Genomic DNA, 22693 nt, shown 5'->3' on the forward strand with positions numbered 1-22693 from the left:
CGCTGGAGGCTGGAGGGAGAGGGAACGGATTCCTGCCTGAGGCTACAGAGGCCGGGAGCAGAGCTGGGGGTCTCCCAAATCAGTCCCTAGTCTGCAGGCTGGGGTGCAGAGAGGGGAAGGGCCCCGCCCAGAAACGGGCCATCACAGAACTCTGTCCCTCGGACCCCAGGCCAAGGTCAAAGCCGGGGATCGGCATCGGTTATCCTGGAGCTGTTTCCATTCTGCTGTGTGGCCTGAGGCAAGGGGTGGCCCTCTGTTTCCTCCCGAAGTGGAACCAAGTCCCGGCGTCCCTTGGAGGGCTGCGGGGAAGACGCAGGCATTGAAGGCCCGCGCTGTGTCAGGCACAGAGAAGCACAGCCGCGGTCACACTGGGTCACTGAGCACACGCCACACGCAGAGCCCAGTCCTCCCGCACACTAACTCATCCAATCCGCACAGTCACCGCAGGAGGCTGGAACTAGCACAGCCCCATTGGACAGGGAAAAACAAAACAGAGGCTCAGAGAAAGTAAAGGAGATGCCGGAGTCCCACAGCCAGGACGCGGCCTTGAACCCGGGAGAGGTGGACTCGGGCAACAACTCTCTTGCGAGCAAGGGCCCTGGGTCAGACCAACCCAGGTACTGATGTTCCCGGAGCAACCTGAGCCGTGAGATGGGGCCGAATACGATACCGCCCTCACAGGATGGGCGATGGGCGCGCACCCAGAGCCCGCGCCGTGCCAGGCGCTCTCGCACGCCTATTAGCTCACCAGCGCCTCACGCAGTAAACCCAAGGTTATCCCCTCCGTAGCCGGGGAAACTCAGACCAAGCAGTTAAGTAAGCGGCTCAGGTTCACACCCACAGGGACTCTAACGGAGGCATTCAGGCTCCCAAGTTCACACCTCTCTGCTGAGCTGCCGGAACAGTACCCTCCTCAGCAGGTGTTCACAGAAGAGAGGATGACCCCACACATGGAAGCGACCCCGCGAAGGTTAGTCACCGCTGTTATTATTATGCACTCAGGCGTGCGACAGATTCCCAGGGCGCGGGCCTGCGGCCAGGCCAGCTTGTTCCTCCTCTCATTTACGCCTGTAAACAAGACAAAGGTTTCTGCCCTCGGGGGGCTTCCTCCGCGCGCTCCCCGCCCATCTCCGGCGCCGCCAGGACCGCGTTCGTTCATCTTCATCACCCCCGTCGACACCGCCACCATCCTCACCACCAGCCATCCTCACCACCATCGCTGCCACGGCCACCATGGCCATCTTCGTCACATGACCACCCTCAGAGCCACCATCACGCCCACCGCCACCGCCACCACCATCCTCACGGGCACCATCTTCACCCCCAGAATCACAGCATCTCCCCACCGGGCACAGTATCTGCGAGAGTCACACACAGATCAGTCTTGCGATTCCATCTCTCCTGGGTTCCTCTAGTCCCCCAGAAAGGTCATCCACCTCTTGTTTTTAATGTGACACTTTGGTTCTCCTTCTTTGGTTGTGAGGGTCGTAAGCCCCCTCGAGTCCCAGGTGGGGTCACACGTCTCCCCTCAGCGGCCTCTCTTCCTCCTCGGGGGCGGCGGTGGTGGGCGCCGGCGTGCTGGGGGGCCAGGCCGCCTCGGCCAGTCTCCTCACAACCTCGCTCAGCTGCCCCAGCCCCTGGGCAGCCTCCACCAGCTGCGTCAGCCCCAGTCCCAGAGCGTGGCGCTCCTGCCGCTCCCGCTCCAGGGCCTGCGTCAGCCTCTGCAGCTGGCGACCCACGTCCCTCACGGCGGCCACCAGCTCTACCAGGGCAGGCGGCTCACAAGCCATGACCCTTACCGGGGGCTCTGGGGCCACACACGGGCCAACGGGGCCTGGGCTCTGACCGGAGGTGGGCCCTGGACTGAGCCTGTCGGGAGGAGGCTGATCTATGGGATGGGCTGTGGGGGGCTGGGGGAGGTCGGGGGGCTCGGTGGTGGGGTCGGAGGCTGAGTGCGGCGTCGGAGGACGTGGAGGGGTCAGTTTGGGGCTCTGGCTTCTGGGTGCTGTGAAGTCCTCGGTGGACGGTGTGTCCGCGGTTGGGGCTGGAGAAGCCCAGGAGGGGCTGGACTCTGAGGCTGAAGAGGACTCTGGGCTCGAAGTATGGGGTGTGGAGGGGGGCGGGGCCCTCATGAAGGTGAACCGGGGGCGCAGGCTGGGCTTGACTATGGGTTCTGGAGTGGGAAAGGGAAGTCCTGCTTCCAAGGATGGTAGGAGCGACTTAGTAGTGATCGCAGGGGTTGAGGTGAGGTCAGGAGTCAAGGTGAGGGGAGTAGCTGTAGTAGAGTGAGGGGTCGTGGTGGGGTGAGAGGTCATGACGGGGTCAGGGACTGTAATGGGTTTAGGGGTTGTGAGTTGAGCAGTTGTGGTGGGATGAGGGGTGGGGGGCGGGATCATGGCGGGGAAAGGTGTCGATGGGTGAGACGCTGTGGCGGGGCGAGGGGTCGTGGCGGGGCGAGGGGTTGTGGAGGGGTGAGGGGTCGTGGAGGGGTGAGGGGTCGTGGTGGGGTGAGGGGTCGTGGTAGCGTTAAGGGTCATGGTGGGGTGGGACGCCGTCGTAGAGGGAGGCGTGGTGGCGGGGGGAGGGCTTGGGGAGGGGTCTGGGGATCTGGAAGGTTCTGGGACTGTGCTGGGGTGTGGAGCGGTGTCCCAGCCCGGGGCTGTGTCAGATTCTGGGGTCAGCTCTGAACTCGGGGAAAGACGAGTCACAACTGCGGGTGCGGAGGGGTCAGAGGTCAGTTCTTTGGGCAAGGTGGGCGGTGGGGTGGGTGAAAGCTCAGGGGTCAGCGCTGGAACCACGGTGGCATCAAGGGTGGACAACGTAAGGCCAGAAGTTGTCTGGGCGAGGTCAGAGTCCCTCCAGGAGGCCAGGTCTGGGCTGGGTGGCAAAGTGTCTGGAGGGGGCGAGGTCACCTCCGTCGAAGGCGACGCTGCGTCGGGGATGAGCTGTGGCGCCGAATGGGAGGTCCGTGGTGGGCCCGGAGAAGGGGCGGGGGGCGCGGTCCGAGCCTCTGTGGGCCGTAGCAGCCGCGGACCGGGCCACGGTTTCCTCCCAGAACCTGGAGAAGGAAAGATGGACCGCTGAGGTCAGCCTGCCCCGCCCACCCCACGGCCCACCCCGCCCAGGGGCGGAACGGCCAATAGGAAGATGCAGAGCCTCGTGATGTCATCGGTCGCCGGCAGACTTCACCCCGCCCCATTGCTCTCCACGTCCCGCCTCCTCCGACGTCTCCAGGCGCCACCTGGCGGCCCTCACTGATGGTGGATGCTGGGATGGGTGATCGGGGGCCGCGGGCTGGGGGCGGGGCGGGGGGGCGCGGGGTAATGGATGCGGGAGGATGCCGGATCGTCGGTGGGGGACGAGGGGGTGCGGGAGCATGCGAGAAATGCGCGAATTCGGGAAAGTTGGGGAATGTGGGGGTGTAGAGGGGTGCAGGGCAGGATGGGGTCGGGGAGGGCGGAGGAGGATGAGGTGGTGATAAACGGGCGGGGCGCGGGGCAGTGTGAGAGATGCCGCCGGGAGGGGTGGTGCAGGAGGGTTCCGAAGGGTCACCTCAGTAATCGAGACCAATATTTGTATGTCATATTTAAACCCAGCAAAACGAATGCAAAATCCACAATGAACAAAAAGTTACAATTTCAACCCAAGACAGAGGCGAGATCAGGGGCAGTCTGGTGAGGTAGGTCGGATCCTGTCCTTTATTTAAAATTTTGATACGTAGTTCACTGTGGCTTATTTTTGCATTAACTTTCATTTTTAAAGCGACTGCATTCAGATTGTTTTTCTTGCCCTGACTGGTGTGGCTCCGTGGGCTGGGCGTGGCCCCACAGACCTGGCCGCCGCCTGGGCTTGGGCTTGGCAGCCTGAGAGGCAACCTATCGATGTTTCTCTTGCACATCGATGTTTCTCTCTCTCTCTCTCTCTCTCTCTCTCTCTCTCTCTCTCTTTCTCCTTCCCTTCCCCTCTCTAAAACTAAATAAAAATATATATATATATATTTTTAAAGATTTTATTTACCTTGATTACTGAGGGTTTGAGCGCCCCCTAAATTGTGGGCCCGAATGAGAAGTCCCTTTTTCCAGGTCAGTGTGAATTTTAACCCTTTTTACAGATGAGGAAAATCAGGCCAAGAAGGTAGGTCACTTACCCAAAGTCATGCACCTGCGATGCGCACGCGCACACACAAGGTTCACAAAGGACAAGATTTGAACCCAGGTGCTTTGTACTCAGAGTCTAGGCCATTAAGTATCACTTTCTCAGTGACAGGAGTGTTCTGTGCTGTCCTGCGTGGTCACATGGGGTTACTGAAAATGTGCCTAGTTCCACTAAGAAACTGTTTTCTTTTTCACATTTTTATATCTATTTATTTTTTTATTTTTAGACAGAAGGGAAGGGAAGGAGAAAGACAGGGAGAGATCCATTGATGTGTGATTGCCTCTCATGTGCCCCCTACTGGGGACCTGGCCTGCAACCCAGGCCTGTGCCCTGACTGGGCATCCGACCAGCGACCCTCTGGTTCGCAGGCCGGTGCTCCATCCACTGAGCCACACCAGCCAGGGCCTTTTTCACATTTTTAAAAAATCCTCATGGGAGGTTATGTTTATATGATATGAGAAAGAGAGAGAGATCGACGTGAGAGAGAGCCATCTATCGGTTGCATCCCGTATACGTCCCAGTCAGGGACTGAACCCACAACCTGGGTATGTGCCCTGACCAGGAATTGAACCTGCAACTTTTTGGTGCACTGGGGGACCCTCCAACTACACTGCCCAGCCAGGGCTCTGTCTCACATTTTTGACCCATTTAAGTTTACATCGCCACCCACGTTGGTAGCTGTAGGGTAGCTTCCACTTGTTCTGTAGGCCTTGAGGTACGCCCCGCCCCCCTGCCATCTGCCTGCAGATTCGGAGAAGCAGCTGAGGAAGGAGCTTGGCCTCCGACCAGGCTGCCTGGGTGAAAGCCCAGCTGGGTGACTGGGGGCAAGTTACTTAACTGCCTGGAATCTCAGTTTCTTCCCCATCCATAAACCGTGGGTGATTCTCGAACCTTCCACATGGAATTGTCATTAGGATTCGGGGAGACTGTGTGTGTGTGCTGAGCACTTAGCACAATGCCTGGAGCATATTAAGCGCACTCGTGATTATCTACACTGTCAATCATGAACATCTGTGCCTCCATTTCTCTCAGCTGTGAAATGGGCACAATTACAGCATCTCCATGGGGACGAGGAAGAAAGGGTTACAAGGATGAAAGGAAGAAAGTGTAGAGAGTGCTTAGAATAGTGCCTGACACGTAGCATATTGCTCGATAAATCTTGGCCGTTTTTAATTATTTCGAGAAGCGCAGCTTGCTTAGACACTGTCAGGGTTCAGATACCCAGAGCGGTGGCGGTTTTTAATTTGTCAGAGAGCTAAGCTCATCATGCTGCTCTGTATGTTGTCACCGACAGCCCCGACAATGTCTCCTCCTGTTTTGTTATTTTTTCCAAACACTCCTTTTTTTTTTGTTTTCCTTGTCATCCTCACCTAGGACATGCTCATTGATTTTTAGAGAGAGGGGAAGGGAGGGAGAGAAAAATGTCAATCAGCTGCCTCCCTTACGTTCCCTGACCAGGGACGGAAACACGCAGCCCAGATATGTGCCCTGACTGGGGGTCAAATCCATGACTTTTCGTTTTACAGGAGGATGTTCCAACCAACTGAGCTACACCAGCCAGGGGCACATATGTATTTATGTTAGTACATGTGTGTGTGTGCTTTTGCGTGTGTGAATTTGCAAATCGCCTGCTGTGAGAAACCTCATTCTTCCCTCAAATGTTGTTAATGCCTATCCACGCTGCCGTGTATATACAGCTGGTCACTGCGCGAGCTGTTGCGTAGAGTCCCACGGCCTGTCCCTTAGCCGTTCCCCGACTGTTGGGCACTTAGCTTGCCTCCAACTCCCTGATCTTGCGAGATGCCAAGGAACCTGCCCATGTACGCCTCCCCGCAGGCTCGGGCAAGGGTTTCTCTGTAACAGCAGGATTGCTGAGTCACAATTCATCATTGTCTTTAACTTCACTCAGTACTGCTGGATTGGCTTCTATCAAGCAGCTCCACCCAGCGGGAGGGCCCGTCTCCCCACATCCTCACCCACGCACGGTATTATCTCTCACGTTTTCCCCCGCTTGGCATTGTTTTGACTCTTCTGACTGTTCGTGAGGGTGAGCGTGTCTCCTGTTCTCGTTGGCCATTTGGGCTTCCGCTTCTGGGAATAACCTGTTCCTTACTTTTACCCACTTTCCCATGGGCTTGTCCGAGTGCCCTGCAGAGCACAGGCTAGGGTTTCTGAACCTCAGTGCTGCTGACGTTTGAGACTGGACGATTCTTTGCTCAGTGGGGGGCTGCCCTGCGACTGTGGGTCGTGTCACAACATCCCTGGGCTCCCCCCCCCGCCCCGCCCCGCCCCGCACTAGGTTCCCGGTCGTGACATTCCAAACCATCTTCGGAGATCGCCTGCCGGTTGCCCCCCGTGGAGGGCCACGCCTGTGGACAGTACCGCCCTGTAAGTATCAGGGCACATTTCTGCTCGGTCTTCCTGGGGTAAGACGTGGGTCGCCAGTGGGGAATTTGGAGTGCATCGTCTCTCTAGCCCGCCACGCGAACGTCCTTGTCCCCTCGCCCCAGCCGCGAGCCTTACCTGCGTCTCCACGGACCCTTGGAGCTGGCGAGGGATCGCCGGGGCTCCTGGAGGTGCCGGCGGTAAGAGCGGGTCCAGGCGCGCCCGTGGGGCGGGTCCGCTTGGCCACGGCCCCTCCTGAAGGCATTTCCGCTGTCTGGGAAAGCTCGTGCCCATCCTCAGCACCTGGCGAGAGATCGGATCACTGGATGTCCCTTGCCCTTGATCTTGACCCTCTGCTCCCACTGGGCCCCCGCTCAGGCCTCAGTGGGTCCAACTGGACCATCACCCAAATCTCCTTGCTGACCTTGCAGCCACCTTGGCGACGCAGGTGGGATGTTTCGGCGATCAACAACAGAAACTGGGAAGAAAGCGGCCCATTTAGAACATTTTTCCCCCAGGAAAACAACCCAATGATATCTTTATTACTAAACTACCTGGAATAGTTCCATAATATTATTTTCCCTACGTTTTTTGGCTGAATACTCATGGACATCTCTACCTAACAACTTTCTAGAACTTATCCTTCCGTAATATGTATATATTACATATACCATTTTATACAGGGAGAATAGGAAGATAACTCAGTCCTCTTGCTTGGTTGAAAACTTAACAGCAGCTCTGCTGAGAGATAACTTGCGTATCTGACAATTGACCGACTTCCAGCGCCCAGTGCCGCCCACCTCCGCCGCGCCCGCTCTCACCACGCCTCCTCCTCCCCTCGCTCTGCTCACACCCAGCCCTTCCGCACCTCTCGCTTTCGCCTGCTCCGTTAGCCCGCCCGCAACTCCTTCCCCCGTCTTCTGTCCCCGAGAGCCCGTGAAGACACCTCCCCACTCTGCACACAAACCAGGCAGGACAGCGGTGTCTGAGACACCAGGGGTGCTGGCTGTGCTCCCGTGGGCTCCGGGGCCAGCCGTCCCCACGGCGGACGTCCCTTGCTCTGTCGCCCGATGAGACATGACACGGTGAGAACAAGGGCCAGTTTTCTCTGTGACGCCCAGCACAGCGGGCACCTCAGTAAGAGCATGTTGTTAACTGCTCTTAGCGAAGTGCCTTCCCTGTGCCTGTTAAGCGCTGCAAGGGGACAGCTGTGAAATCCCACCCGATGGCCGTACTCATTAGAAATTTAAAAAAACCATTAGCGGTGCCCTAGCTGGGTGGGTCAGTTGGTTGGAGCGCTGTCCCGCACATCAAAAGAGCTGTGGGTTCGATTCCCAGCCACGGCCCATACCTAGGTTGTGGGTTCGATCCCTAGTCAGAGCACGTACAAGAGGCAACTGATCAATGTTTCTCTTCCATCTCTCTCCCTCTCTCTCTTTCTCCCCGTCCTGCCCTCTCTCTCTCTTGCTTCCTCCCTCTCTCAAGTCGATAAACATATCCTCAGGTGAGGATTAAAAAAGAAAACATTAGCAGCACGATGACCTGAAAAATTAAAAATGGGGAAAAGTTTTTGGGGGAAAAGCCATTGGTGGTGAATCACTGAAGATGTCTTCTCAAGATGCTGGGTTTTACGACACAAGTTAAAGCTGTCTTCCTGTTACAATGTCGGCCCAGCAGCTGCGGGCACACTCCTGGGTCTGTGCACTCGCGGCAGGCTCAGACACAGGGCCACCGGCTCAGGGTCCATAGCGTGTGAATTTTACTCCTTAAAATACACATTTCTGCCCTGGCTGGTGTGGCTCAGTGGATTGAGCACTGGCCTGCGAACCAAAGGGTCGCTGGTTCGAGATTCCCAGTCAGGGCACAGGTCTGGGTTGCGGGGCAGGTCCCCAGCAGGGGGCGCACAAGAGGCAACCACACATGAATGTTTCTCTCCTTCTCTTTCTCCCTCCCTTCCCCTCTCTCTAAAAATAAATAAATAAATTCTATAAGTAAATATATAAAATATACATTTCTTCAAAAGCAGCAGGGCATAGTGATTTTGGCCCTTGTGAGCGCAAATTATACCCCTTTCCTTCACCGGGGAAACCACTGCCCGAAACTTAGCTTATGCCCAAGCATGTCTTTGCCCCTTAAGTACAGACGTAGGACTCCATGGGGCCTCTCCGCGCCGTGGCTCCCTCGGCCGATCTCAGACTGCGCTCGTGTGTGCACCGCAGACGCCCTCCTGCCGCTTGCTTTTGGCTGGGCCCCTTCCTAGCTGTGTGAGCGCATGGCTTCAGTTCTCCGTGACTCAGCTTCCTGTAAAATTGGGGACCACCTTGCCCTGTTCTCCATGGGGTCCCAGGGCCTGGCACATGGTAAACTGTTCTTCGAATGAAATACCTGGACCTCCCGTTCTTTTATTTTAACCTCTCGGTAATACTCTGCCATCAGAACACACAAGCGCTGATTTAGCTACGCCCCTGTTGACGGGAGTTGGGCTGTGGCCAAAGATTCGCTGTCACAAATATGGCACCAGGGAGCTCCTTGCACCCCAGTCCTTGTCCTCGGGCGCGGGCGAGAATTCTTCAACACACGATTGCGCGATTGCTGCGGGAGGCGAACGGCCTCCCAAGAGGGTGCGGGTGACCTTGCCCCACTTCACCCCACATCCTTGGCGCCATCAGACACCGCCATTTGGCAGTCTCATGGGGTGAGGGTGGGTGGAGGAGACGCGATTTCGCTACAGACCACCAGACTGAAGCCCATAGAGGGCAAGGAGTTTTCCCAAGGTCACACAGCTAAGCGGCAACATCAAGCTTCAGACCCGGGCAGCTGCACCCGGTTGTAACTGGGGACCTCGCTCCCTCTGGGTGCAGACGTCCCGAGCCTCACCCCACGCCTTCCCTGGTGAGCTTTCACTCACCCTCCACGCGGTGGCGCCCTGTTCTGTTGCCCCTGCTTCCTCAGAACCGATTCCATCGCACGCACCTTCCCTGCCTCGGTCATCCTTTGCCGTCCTGACCTCTCTGTACCTCGATTTCCTTATCTGTAAAATGGGGCTGAGGACAGTACTTGTATCGCAAGTTTCCATGGGGAGCAAGTGCATTAAGCCACTTAGATGGCACCTTGCACACGAAGAGTAAGCTGTGACCGTTAGCAACTGTTTCTGTTACCACCCTCTGACCTCTAAATGCGCCTTGGCACAGCCTGGGGCTCCTCCCCTCCCTATGACCTCACGCATCCATAACAAACAGTGATATCCCGAGTTCATGAGTCACCGCGCCTTCCCCGCCGAGCGTGGGAGCAACATGAGACACAGCCCTCTATCTGCCTGGCCTCGTCCATTCCCACAGCTTCAAGTTCCATCCCGCCAATTTACGGCGGCTGCCCAGGTGCCCGCAGGCTCCAGGACTGCGTGTCTAACATCTCACGTCTCCGTCCGGGTGTGCCACACGTCACGGCCCCTGCACCTGTTCCTACTCCCGCCGCGGAGCCTGCGCGCGCCCTGCAGCGCTCCCCACCCAGGGGGAGGCAGGACCCCGTCCCCTGCCTCCCTCTCCTCACCCCACCGCCAGACCCCATCAGCTCAACCCCCGGATACAGCTTGGACACGAGCGCTTCACCCCGGTCAAGGCCACTGTCGCCTCTCCAAAGACCTCCTGGTCTCCCTGCACGCGTTCCCCATGCGTCATCCCGAGTCACTGCTTTGCAAATGCGCGTGTGGTCATGTGCTTCCTGGCTTGCAATGCTCCGCCAAGGCCTGTCACTTGCACATACAATGACAACGGGACTCCGGCCCCACCACCTATCACTGCCCCCTGCCTGGCTCGCTCCACTCCAGCCACGCTGGTCTCCCAAGCTGCCACCTCAGGGCCTTTGCACATGCTGCTCCCTCTGCCTGGAATGCTCCCCCCAGGCTCCCACTCCCAGCCAACGGACCACCGATCTCTTCTCTGGCCACCACCCCCATCAACCATTCTACCTCAGCCCCATTGACCTCGTCGCTGTTTCTTGAACCAGCTAAATGCACGCCCGCCTCACTGCCTCGCACATGCTGTTCCCTCTGGATGGAATGCCCTCCAAACAGATATCTGCGTGGTTTTCTCCGTCTCCTCCCTGATGTGGTCACTTAAATGGCACTTCCTTGGTGAGTCATCTGTCGACCACCCAAGTTTAAATTTTAACTCAGCCTCCCTGTCCCCTCCCTTGCTCTACTTGCCACTGCTATGTCCCCAGGGATGAGCACCCATGCCTGCCACGCCGCAGACCCTTGACACACGGATCAGTGTCTGCGTCTCCAAATTCCACCGTGCAGGAAGCCTCACGACATGCTGCTTTACGGAAAAAGGAAAACGACATTCCAAGCTGGGCAAGCCTCCAGCCTCATCTCCTGCATGCGCTGTATAGATCGACGCTGGTCTCTCATTCATTCAACGAACACGTAAAAAGTCTCTGCTGAGTCTCTACAGCTCAGATCCTGAGGCACACAGAATAATGCTCCCCAAAGTCGTGAGTACGTGACCTTAGGTGGCAAAAGGGACTTTGCAGATGTGACTAGCAGGGCCAACCTCGAGATGAACAGATTATCCTGTATTAAACCAACGGGGGCCCGATATAATCACCCAAATCCTCAACGTTGGAGAACTTTCCCCAGCCGTAGCGACAGAGAAAGAGGTGAAGACAAAGAAGGGTCAAACGCATGCAAGTTGCTGGCTCTGGAGGAAGATGAAGGGGCCACAAACTAAGGAACGTGGTGGCCTCTGGGAGCAGGAGAAGGCAAGGGAGCTGATTCTCCCCTGGTGCCTTCTGAGGGAACGCAGCCCCTGAGGCGTCTGTTGGCCCTCTGACCCGCGGAACTGCAAGGTAAGATAGTGTTGTCTTAAGCCACGGAATGTGTGGCGGTGTTATGGCCGCCATAGAAATGGACACAGTTGAATGCACGGTAGCGCTGACAGTCTCGGGGAGATGGCCACGTCCTGGACCGGCAGTGCCACCGTCTCGGCTGCAGCCTTTGCTGCCCCGAGGATGCCCTCCCCCTTGGGGTCGCGGGTGCAGGTCATGCCACCCCCTCTGTGAGGTCTCCCCTATTGCTCAACTAAAACAGTCACTCCCTCCCAGGGAGCCTGCAGCTGTTGTTCATTGTGGGTAAATAACTCGAGTAATCGTTTGTGGTTTTTGACAATTTCACACACATTTTGCTCCATGACTTAAGGTCACCCAGCTAGTTCTAATCCCGGTGGAGCCACCGCTGAACCCCAGGGAGTTGGACTCCAGAACTCACGTCTGTCATTACTCCAGTAACTCGGGAATCTTTGCCAACCCAATGAGCAAAATGTGTGTGAAACCATTTAAAATGATCTCAAGTGCGGCGCGGTAACAATAAGACCTCTGTCGCCCAGTTGTTGGAACAGGCATGCGTAGCGCAGAGTAAGCGAGCTCTCCTAGGCTCCAGACAGGAGTCCTGGAGCTGTTTTTCTCCCCCCTCCAGAGGAAGAAACAGCTTCGAAGAGGCAGTCATATTTTTCAAGGTCACCTTGCTAGTGAGGATAGGAATTCATGTCTGTGGTTTCTCCCCACATACCACCCCCGCCCCTCCCTCCAAGTCTTCCCATTACTGAGGTTGTGTTTGTGACTCTCCTGAGGATTTCCCCTGCGCAGTGTGTAGTTCTGGACGGATCTCTGCTCATGCATTGCCTTCTCTCGCACCAAGAAGGGACCCTCTCCATTCAGGGCGGGAACTGGCCTCCTCTGCAGCTGCCCGCGCCCGGCATGACAATCTCCGCCACGAGGGGGCGCTACGGGATAGGGAGGCAGAGCCGGAAGGCAGCGAACAAAGGCTCTGGAATCCTGACTACAATGCACCGAGGAGAATCACCTCTAGAAACTTGGCAGATTACACCCTAACTCACAACTTGGGTGCCCTCAAATCGTGGAGGCCCTGGTGCCCACCCCTCTTCTCCTTGCCCCACTGGGCCTGCAGCCATGAGACTGGCAGCTACCTCTGGGACCTGGACAACCTTCTTCTGGCTTTTATTGCCTCTGGCGTGGACCAGCCAGCCAATCAGAGGCGCAGCGTGCCGGTGACTCCACAAGACGGGAGGCTGATTGACGCTGGCTCCTCCCACCCTTCTATACTGTGCCCCGCCCCTCAGCGGTGTACGCATGCGTGCTGAGCTCGTGGAAAAGGAGGGAAAGGGAACGAGGGGCGTGGCCGTCCTGAGGGGACCCGAGGAGGCGAGTCTCTGAGGACTGAAGGAGGGGCAAGTGGCAGGGGACAGGGGCAGAGGCAGGGCATTGTGGGGGGTAGGGAGGGAGAGTGTGGGAGATGCATGAAGAAATGGAGAGCTCGCAGGGGCATATTTGGTGCGACAGACTAGAAGGGGCAGAAATGGCGATGCCTGAGAGCCTGAGGGAACCGGGGGAGAAGCCACGTGTGAGGAACAGGGAGTGAGGGAGTGAGGGGGCGACAGGGGACAAAGTGGTCCTGAGGCTTGGAGAAGGGGGTTAAAGGAAAGGGGAGTGGGCTGAGAGCGAGAGGGAGGAAGGTGGGACCCTGAGGAGGGAGCATTTCAGGGGACAGGTGGTGGGACACAGAAACGGATGGTGAGTACCGGAAACGGAAGTAACAGCCGTGGACCCGAGCACAAAGGTGGGCGGGAACGTGGATCTCGCGCATGCGCAGGTGCACACACCTACGGGCGCGCACACAGGGACAGGAGGACGAGCAGAGAAAGTGGAGAGAATTCGCAGGTGGTGACCACACGGGGTTTAGGCAGGTGACAGCCCCAGTGTGGCAGCCGAGACGGAAGGTGTCAAAGTAGCGCAGACACAGGGGAGAGAGGGTGTGGGCTGGCCAGAGGGAGAGGTCAGGCTGCGGACAGAGCCCTCCACCCAGGTGTCCCCACCCCACCTCTGAGCCACAGTCCCACCCAGACCAGAGCACGGACTTCCTGAAAGGATTTGAGGGGGCCCGGGTCGGGGTGACAACGTGGCGACAGGGCGGCGCCGGCTGTGGGGTCCGGCTCTGGGTATCGCGGCGGAACCCCAGAGGCCCTGGCGGGTTAGGGGGAGGACGCGGGCTCGGCTGGGCGCAGCCGGATCTGTTCTCGGAGACACACGGGGGTCTCCTCTTCCAGCCTCTGGAGGGGTGTTCTGGTCAAGCCCCAGGAGGGAAGGGTTTTAGGTTCTGGAGCGGAGAAAACATGCCCGCAGTCTCGGAGACCCAGACCCGCTCATCTAGGAGGGTCTTTCTGGAAACCCTGGAGCTGGTGCCTGGAGGCCCCGCCCCACCTGGCCGTGCTCCTCACCTGGGCCTGGAAGGCGCCTCATTGCTGGGGAGGGGGCCCTGGGGCTCCGGGTGCTGCCCCAGGAGACAGTGTGTCCAGGTGCCCCTGCAGCAGTGGTCCCTTGGGTCAGGTCCTCTCCCGAGGTGGGGTCCCAGGTCCAGGGGGGATAGTCCTCCTCATCAGCGTGGCCTTGGAAGACATTGGAAGAGGTCTGAGCCCGGACTGGCCTGGGACGTCCCGGCTGCTCTTCAAACTCCCCTTCCAGAATCTCCTGGAGAGCGTCTGGGGCCCCCGACCCCCGGCACCCTGACTCTGTGTCCCCCACACCCCACCGTCCCAAGTACCAGTGCAGGTCAGCCCCACGTCCTCCTCGTGGTCACAGTTGTGCTGTCCCCACGCCCCGGAAGGGCAGTCGCTCAGCGAGGTCTCGGTCCCTTTGCAGCGCACATCATCCAGCCAGATGGGCCCGGTCCCAGGGCCGTAGTGGGTTTTGCCCACGCGGGGCCGGACACGTCCACAGCCCAGCTCCCAGCAGGCCACGGTGCTGTCCCGCAGGTCCCAGTTGTCATCGCACACTGTCCCCCAGCGTCCAGCATGCCACACCTCGAGCCGGCCAGCACAGCGGTTGGGCCCGTCGGCCAGACGAACTCGGAAGGGGCCTGGAGTGGAAGGCCTTGGTCAGGAGGGGTCCCCTTAGGTCAGCCGCACCCCTTCGCGTGCCCTCCGCTCACCTGACCCCCCAGGGGTGCCCCCAGGCGGGGAGGGTGCTGGGTCTTTGGATGACTCTGGAGAACCTTCTCCTGGGGTCTTGGCTGATGGCTCTGCAGAGGATGGAGGCGTTCGCTTGATGGCTGTGGCCTCAGAGGTCATCTCTTGTGGATCTTGAGTGGTTGGCATTGTCACAGTCTTCGAGGTTCGTTCCCAGGGGGGCCAGGGGTTTGGCGCTGTGGTGGTGCGTGAGGTCGGGCCATGGGGGGCCCCGGAGGTCATGGCTGCGGTGGTCTGGGAGGTCAGTTCTGGGGGACCCTGGGCGCCCGGGACCCTGGACTGTTTAGGGGTGGGCGTCCCGGGGGCCTCAGTGGTCGGCCTCTTTGTGTGCTTGGCCACCCATTTCTTAGTGCTCTTGGGCATCTTCCCGGGGGCCTTGGTGGTTTTCTCAGGAACGCTGGGGGTCAGCCTTGCAGAGGGCTTGGTGGCCAGCTCCTCGGGGAGCCAGGCATCTGGGTCTCGGCCCAGGCCGGGGAACCAGCGCCAGCTGAAGGGGTCTGAGATGGAGTCCACGCCGGCAGTCCCTGGAAGGCGGAACGGAAGACAGACGGTGGCAGACGCCATAGCGCCGAGGTCACCCATCCTCGCCCCGCCTTCCTCTCATCTCCCCCACCCCAGTCAGTCACCGAGCCCCCGTTCATCCAATTCACTCTTGTCACCGTATCTCTGGAGCACCCACCGTGAGCCAGGCATGGGCCTGACCTGGGCGCAGTGGCCGGCCGAGCCCGACGCCGTCCCCGCCCCCTGGGCATCGCGCTCATGATGGGACTGGCCTACGCCCCTCACTTTCCGCACCCGGCCCGTCCTTCCGTCCCCCGTCTCTTTCTTCCAGTACCTTCTGGTGGGCCCCCCTCCTCCCCGTCCAGCTGTCACCAACCACGAGAGCGGCACCAGGCCTGACGGGTCACTGCATGGCCTAAAACCCTTCTGTGGCTCCTGTGGCCCTCGGGAGGACAGGGAGAGCACCTCAGCTCAAGGCCAGTGGTTGACGCCGTCTTTCCAGCTGCCACTTACTCACCCCACGTCTTTCGGATTAGCACTGTGTGCAGTGAAGGGTTAACTTTGCCCAAAGGAAGGTCTGGCCTTGGCCCCTGGCTTCTGGGGGCGACCTGAAGCCCCTGGAACGTCCTGTCTGATACAGTGTCACCTTTGCCAGCCTGCTCGCCTGACCGAGCTCCCATGAAAACTCTGACACTATGGCAGGGGCGGGGAGGCTTGGGGGCCTCCCTGGTTGGCATGCATGTTGCCAGACCCCCCAGGAAAGGATGGCAGAAGGCTGCACCCCGCGCCTCCTGGACCCTGCCCCACACGCCTGCTCCCTCGGTGGACGGTAGCCTCGGTCCTGTTGCCGCAATTAACCATAACCCTGGCTATGAGTGTTTCTGATTTTTGTGAGTCCTTCCAGAATATTACAGAAGCTGCGGACGGTCTTGGGACCTCCCAAATTCTAACACGTCGCAGTGGTTTGCGCGATTTGTCAGTGCCTCTTTTGCCCCGTGAGCTGGGAGCTTCTCAAAGGCCAGGCCGTGGTCACCGCGTGCAGAGGGCCCGGCTCAGTGACTGGCACTCAGGAAATGCCGTTAAGCGAGTGACAGACCGGAGGCCCGTGTTTACCGAAGCGGGGCTCCACGCTGGCTCCTCCCCACGCCCCCGTCCCCCTCTGTCCCCGGCCTCTCGTCTTGGGGAGGACAAAGCTCCCCTCTGTGCGGGAGACTTCCCTGGTTCTTGGGGGAGGAGGAAGAACCCCTGCACTGTCACCTAGTTGCCGTGTGACCTTGGGCAAGCCACTCTGTGTCTCAGGGTCTTCAACAGAAAAATGAAGATATCATCCCCCACCCGGGACTTACGGTGAGGTGTGAATACAGTCACACGTGTGTGAAAATGCCCGGCCCAGGGCCGGGGCTGAGGAGGCAGGTGCTCAGTCCACGTTAGCGTGGATGTTAGTTGCAGTCCCCTCCCCCGGGAAGCCCTCCCGGAGCCAGCGGATGGCCGGGGCTCCTCACCAGTGCAGGTGACACCAACGTCTTCATTGTGAGCGCAGTTGTGCTTCCCCCAGGGAGCGGCGGGGCAGTCAAGGAGCGACACCTCGGTGCCTGCACACCCCACGTCATCCAGCCAGATGGGGCCGGCGCCCCAGCCGAAGCGGCCAGCATCAGGGTCCGGCTGCCGAGCTCCCCCGCAGCCCAGCTCCCGGCAGACCACAGCCGAGTCCCGCAGGTCCCAGCTGTCGTCACACACTGTCCCCCAGCGCCCGGCGTGCCACACCTCCAGCCGGCCTGAGCACCTGCTGGGTCCGGCCACCAGCCGCAGCTGGGGGGACCCTGGCGGGGGGGAGACCCAAAGAATGAGATTTGGGGATGCCATCCGCTCTTGGAATCCTCCCCCACCTCCCCTCTGTCCAAACTTCCTTCCCAGCAGCGAGCATTTCCTGAGGCCAGCGTTCTGCCCTTGTTGGCATTAGGCACAGGGATAAAGAGCCAGGCACAGTCCGGTGGTGCCTTAGAAAGCTAAACCTAGAATTACCATGTGACCCAGAAGTTCCACGCCTAGGAACCTACTCAAAAAAGCGAAACCGGGTTTTCAAATAGACTCTGGCATGCAAAGGTTCATAGCAGCACTACTCACAAGCCAAAGGGTGAAACATTCTAAAAGTTCATCAACGGATAAGTGCACAGACAAAACGTGGTCTGTTTGTACAAAGGGAATATTATGCAGCCGTGAAAAAGGAAGGCAATTCCAACACCTGCCACAACATGGACGCGCCTTGAGCATATTATACTAAACAACACCAGCCACAAAAGGACAAACACTCTATGATTCCACTTAAATGAGGTTCCTCGTGTCACCCAATTCATAGAGACAGCCAGGCGTGGTGGTGGGTGCTGGGGCCTGGGGACAAGGAATGAGGAGTTAGCACGGAGTGGGTCTGGGGTCCCTGGAGATGGTGGTGGTGATGGCTGCACAACATTTTGAAGGCACATGATACCCTGAACTGTGCACTAAAAAATGGTTAAAACGGCCCTGGTTGGTGTGGCTCAGTGGATTGGGCGCTGGCCCGTGAACCAAAGGGTCACCAGTTCAATTCCCACTCAGGGCACGTGCCTGGGTTGCAGGCCAGGTCCCCGGTTGGGGGTGGCGCAAGAGGCAACCACACACGGATGTTTCTCTCCCTCTCTTTCTCCCTCTCTTCCCCCCTCTCTGGAAATAGATAAAATGTTTTTAAAAAGAAAGAAAAAGCAGGAAGAAGCCTTCACTAACAGGGAACTAGTCCCCGCTTCTTCCAGCCTTGAAGAGACAGCTGTGTTAATCATGCTTGTTTATTTTCTGTAATTCTGAGGCTTAGACATCTCGGGGCCTTGCTGACGCCGGAGGGTCTGCCCCTCCCCGGGGCCAACTCCAGAGATAGGAAACGGCTGCATCCTGCCATTTGCATGCAAACCAGCCCACTCAGAGCCCACACTCCTCCACCTCCTTTGTGGGGCTCACACCCCTCATCCGCCAGGGCAGGTACCACACACCGGACCGCGGCCTGCTTCTCCGGCGGGAACCAGTCAAGGGTTCCGCCCACGGCTCCCCACCTCCCTCTGCCTCCTGGCTGCCCTGCTGTGCCCCCATGTGGCCATGTGTGGCATGGCATGTCCCCTCTTCTGGGGGAATGGAGACCACGACCCCTGCAAGGACAGTTTTCTCCGGTCTATTGGCCTCACCGTCCCTGGGTAAAATAATAAAGCCTAGATTTTAAAACAACAGCCACGGTTGACCAATCCCTTCAGTAGTGGTGAGAAGGAGGCTGTCTTCAGAAAGGGTCATGCATTCAAGACCGCTAAAGCGAGCGAGGCCTCTGGGCTCCAGACCTGTGCCCGGTGCCCTCTGCACATGCTTGTCTTCTCCTGGTCCCCGTGAAAGTCTCTGACTGAGGCCGAACAGAGGAGCAAACAGAAGCTAAGGCCCTGTTTTGAGGGGAGAGAACGGACTCACCAGCTTCGGGCCCAGGCTCCCAAGGGGCAGCGGGGGAGGCAGGCGGAGGCGAAATGCCCGCCGTCCTGGAGGCTGGGCGCGCTGTGGGGGGTGGGGGCCGGGACGCTGCCTCCCTGGACACGGAGCCGTTGCCGCCCACTGCGGGGACCGTGGGAGGGACATACACGAGAGGCACACCTGGAGCAGGGCCAGGGGCGGGGCTGGTCACCACCCACCCCGCCCCGGCCGCCCCCCGAGGCCACGGATGCAGGAGGGGGTTTCTCGGGGAAGCTGGGGCCCATGGGCAGCCTGAACGGAGGGAGTGGGGCCTGGCGAGTGCGAGGCAAACACACGAGCCCGCCACTGCCCGCCCTCCCCTCGAGCCTCCGCCTCGCGCCCGCGGGCACCTCACCGTCACACACAGCCCCCGCGTCCTCCTGGTGGTGGCAGTCGTGCTGGCCCCAGGGCCTCGACGGGCAGAGCCGCAGGGCCGTCTCGTTTCCCCGACACCGAAGGTCGTCCAGGAGGATGGGTCCGGCCCCCTCCCCGAAGAAGGCCCCGCCGGGGGCGGCCAGGGCGGCCCCGCAGCCCAGCTCCCGGCAGGCCACCGCGGCGTCCCGCAGGTCCCAGGCGTCATCACACACCGACCCCCAGCGCCCGCCGTGCCACACCTCCAGGCGGCCCGCGCACCCGTGGGGGCCGTCGGCCAGGCGCAGCCGGGGGGCCGGGCCTGCACGTGCGAGAGAGAGGCGAACAGAGACGGGACGGTGACGCCGCCCGCCCACGGTGCGGCCGCGGGCGAGGGCACGGCCCCGGGAAAGCCCCTCTCTGAGCGCCCAAGCCCGGCCGGCGCGCCTGTGTCCCCGCCGCCCCGGGGCAGCAGGCACGGCTGCCCTGCCCCCGCCATCCTCCTCCCTGGTCTCCTGAAGTGACCCCTGGGTGACCGTCCCTGTCTGAGGGGACTGTCCTGGCCACCGTCCAGCACATCTGGCCAGCAGCCTGGGCTCCGGAGCACCGACAGCGGCAACAGCCAAAAATGTCTGCAGCTGTTGCTGACACCCCCGGGGGCCTGGGGGTGGGGAGAGCGTGGCCGCCCCCCACTGAGAACTGCCAGTCCGCACAGTGGCCTCTTGTCGGTTCTAGGGAGCGTCTGGGCTGGGGATTCATCGGTCGGAGCCGGGACGCCCCGCTGCGGGGGAGTCCATCCCTACCCGCTGGCAATGGGGGGACCACCCCAAGTCAGTGATCTAGGGCGGGAAGCAGGCCAGAGGCAACTGAGAAACTTGCCCTAAGTCTCCTCTTACTCCTTCTCATAACGGACACAAGGGCCCGAACCAGGTCACTCTGAGAATTCATGGTGTTAAGGCGCCGAGCTCCCCGGGCACCTCCGTGGGGTTCGCGTCTCCCTGACAACAGCCGTCTGTGAAGCCACAACTTACCTCCCGTGAGCTGGGCCCTGCTTGTGGCCCCACGTGCCAACCCCTGGCTGCCCCCGCCCCAGCTCTGGGCCCCACCCGGTCCTTCCGGCCTCCGCCCGCCCCGCGCCCTGTGCTTCGCGCCCCAGGGGGACGCCACAGGCCTGGCCCTGCGGCGGGGCGGGCCCAGGCTCGGGCGCAGGACGCACCTGTGCAGACCAGCCCTGCGTCCTCGCTGTGGTCGCAGTTGCTGCGGCCCCAGGGGCTCCGGGGACAGTCCCGCAGGGCCTGCTCCCCGCCTCCGCACCCCACGTCGTCCATCCACACGGGCCCAGAGCCCTGGCCGAACCGGGCCCCGCCGGGGGCGGCCAGCGCCCCCCCGCAGCCCAGCTCCCGGCAGGCCACCGCGGCGTCCCGCAGGTCCCACCCGTCGTCGCACACGGTGCCCCAGCGCCCGCCGTGCCGCACCTCCAGGCGGCCCGCGCACCCGTGGGGGCCGTCGGCCAGGCGCAGCCGCTCTGCGGGGACAGACGCAGACAGGGCCCGTGTGAGGCAGGGGGGCAGCGGATGGAAACGCCCCCCCCCCCGGGAGGGGGCAGGGGCCTGAGGGCGGCCGGCCTGCCAGGCTGTTCAGGGAGAGCAAGGACCTGGGCGGGGCCGAGTGCCTGGGTGCCGCGGGCAGACCCCTGGGTTCCCTCAGGGGTGCGGGGGGCCGGGCCTGATTATGAACCCTGAGGGCCACAGGTTAGCAGGAGGGCACCCCGGGGCCCAGGCAGGTCCAGACGGGGCTGGGTCCCCTCCCCCCATCCAGATCTGCGGGCGGGCCTGACCCTGGCGGGGGGCTCCGGCCGTCAGCGAGGGGGCCCTGGTGGACTTGGCCTGCTTGGGCGGCCGCGGGCTCTTCTTCCGGGAGCTGCTCTGGGGGGTCCCAACTTGGTGGGGGGCTGGAAGAGGAGACGGCAGGGAGGAAGGTCAGCAGCCACTCATCCCTCCTCCTGCCTGGGGGGCGGCCAAGGGGACTTTCAGGGTTGGGGTGGAGATGGGCATTGGTCTGTCCCCTGGGCCACGGGACGAGGGGAAGGCCCCTCCCCGTCAAGGCCGAGCAGGAGAGGGCGCGGGCAGGTGGGCTCACCTTGCGTCACAGGGGGCTCCTGAGAGCTGGGGCGCAGCTCCCCAGACAGCCCCGGCCAGCGGTCTCCATCCAGGAGTGAGGGCACGTCCTCTGTGTCCCTCGAGGTGGCCACACGCTGACCTGCGGGGAGCAGGGGACCTAAGGCAGGGCGCGCTCTGCGCAGGGCCGGGCAGGACCCCCCGCCGTGGTAGGTCAGGGTCCTGGAGGGAGACCGCTGGCTCCAGCGGGGGTGCTAGGACCCCCGGCCCCTCCGAGCGACTGCACTGAGACTCGGGGTCCTCACCTGCACAGACGACGCCTGCATCCTCCTCGTGGGAGCAGACGTGGGCCTTCCACCCGCGGTGGGGACACAGGCCCAGCTGCCCCTCGGCGCCCCGGCAGGCCAGCTCGCTCAGCCACACGGGCCCGGCGCCCTCCCCGAAGAAGGCGCCTCGGGGTGCGGCCAGCGCCCCCCCGCAGCCCAGCTCCCGGCAGGCCACCGCGGCGTCCCGCAGGTCCCACCCGTCGTCGCACACGGTGCCCCAGCGCCCGCCGTGCCGCACCTCCAGGCGGCCCGCGCACCCGTGGGGGCCGTCGGCCAGGCGCAGCCGCTCTGCGGGGACAGAGGGGAAGCCGTGACATCCCGGAGGCCTGGGGCCAGGGGCTCTCTTACAGGGCGTGACCGGGAGGCCAGCGCCCTGGCTGCTGCTGGCGACCCCTCGGCCCGGGCGCCCCGCGGAGCAGCGGTCCCTGCTGTAAGGGAGCGGCTGGCAGGCCGCCCAGCGAGCTCTGAGGGGAAAGGTGGCCCGAGGTCACAGCCCGATCAGGGCGGCCGGGGTCCCACGGAAGGGCAGGGCCGGGAACGGGATGGGCTCGGGGCCGGGCGAGTCCAGCAGGGGGACAGTTCAGGGCCACTTACCGATGGCCTGGATCCCCATCAGAGCAGCTGGAAGGGAGGGTGGAGGGGTGGGAGGCAGTGAGGGGCAAGCCTGGGGGTCCTCTCGCCAGCGCAGGCCCCTGGTCTCGAACACCCCAGCACCACCCCGGCCCCCCTACACACACACCCCGTCACACGTCTGAGCCAGCAAACCCCCACTGGCAGGGAAACGAGACGGGGCCCAGGAGGAGGGGACCCAGATGCCGCAGGTCAGGGCCAGGACCAGGCCCTGGTGCTCCCCCGAGGCCTGGCTAGAGGTCAAATGGTGGGTCAAGGCCCCCAAGGGGTCAGGGCTGGTGGTGGGGGCCCAGCAGGTCCCTGCGCCCCGCAGACACTGGGGCCGGGCGTGCAGAAGGCAGGGTCCCTGGGGAAGTCAGGCAGGGAGGGCAGATGCCTTGCACCCCAAGCACTGGGAATGGGCCCCGGAAGTCTGAGTTCCTCAAGCGGATGAGCTCAGGGGTCAGGGGGTGGGGCCCAGGCCCCAGAGCCTGCAAGGAGAAGGGGCCACTCACCGAGGAGGCAGGCCAAGACCCTCATGTTTGCGGAGTCCGGGGCAGGGGTGGGTGAGAGGGGATGGGAGCAGAGAGGGGAGGAGGCAGCAGCCACCGGAGGGCGGGCGGGGGACGCGCCTGCGGAGGCGCCCTGGACCCGGGAGGAGCAGGCAGGAGCCGGACGCTTTGCCAGGAGCCAGGGA

At 61.3% G+C, this 22693-nt stretch overlaps 1 protein-coding gene across 2 annotated transcripts; it reads right to left on the minus strand.

Moving 5' to 3' along the window:
• Positions 1-1441: 1441 nt before the first annotated feature.
• SSC5D (scavenger receptor cysteine rich family member with 5 domains) lies at positions 1442-22536 on the minus strand. Of its 2 annotated transcripts, XM_054588195.1 has the most exons (15): positions 22512-22536; positions 21982-22008; positions 21367-21675; positions 21084-21203; positions 20782-20895; positions 20161-20469; positions 18949-19266; positions 18558-18734; positions 16583-16900; positions 14543-15103; positions 14156-14470; positions 13833-14000; positions 6679-6843; positions 2434-3058; positions 1442-2265 (listed from the first exon to the last, which is right to left on the minus strand). In XM_054588195.1, exons 1-15 carry the CDS (start codon positions 22534-22536, stop codon positions 1515-1517), a joined length of 4302 nt encoding a protein of 1433 aa, XP_054444170.1. In that variant the 3' UTR covers positions 1442-1514. The 2 variants fall into 2 exon arrangements, with proteins under 2 accessions (XP_054444170.1, XP_054444169.1); XM_054588194.1 differs by having other exon boundaries at positions 1442-3058.
• Between the last annotated feature and the right edge of the window lie 157 nt (positions 22537-22693).

The sequence above is a fragment of the Pteronotus mesoamericanus genome, unplaced genomic scaffold (assembly GCF_021234165.1).
Source record: "Pteronotus mesoamericanus isolate MK-2021 breed Mesoamerican mustached bat unplaced genomic scaffold, CSHL_Meso_final scaffold_128, whole genome shotgun sequence".
Lineage (NCBI taxonomy): Eukaryota > Metazoa > Chordata > Mammalia > Chiroptera > Mormoopidae > Pteronotus > Pteronotus mesoamericanus.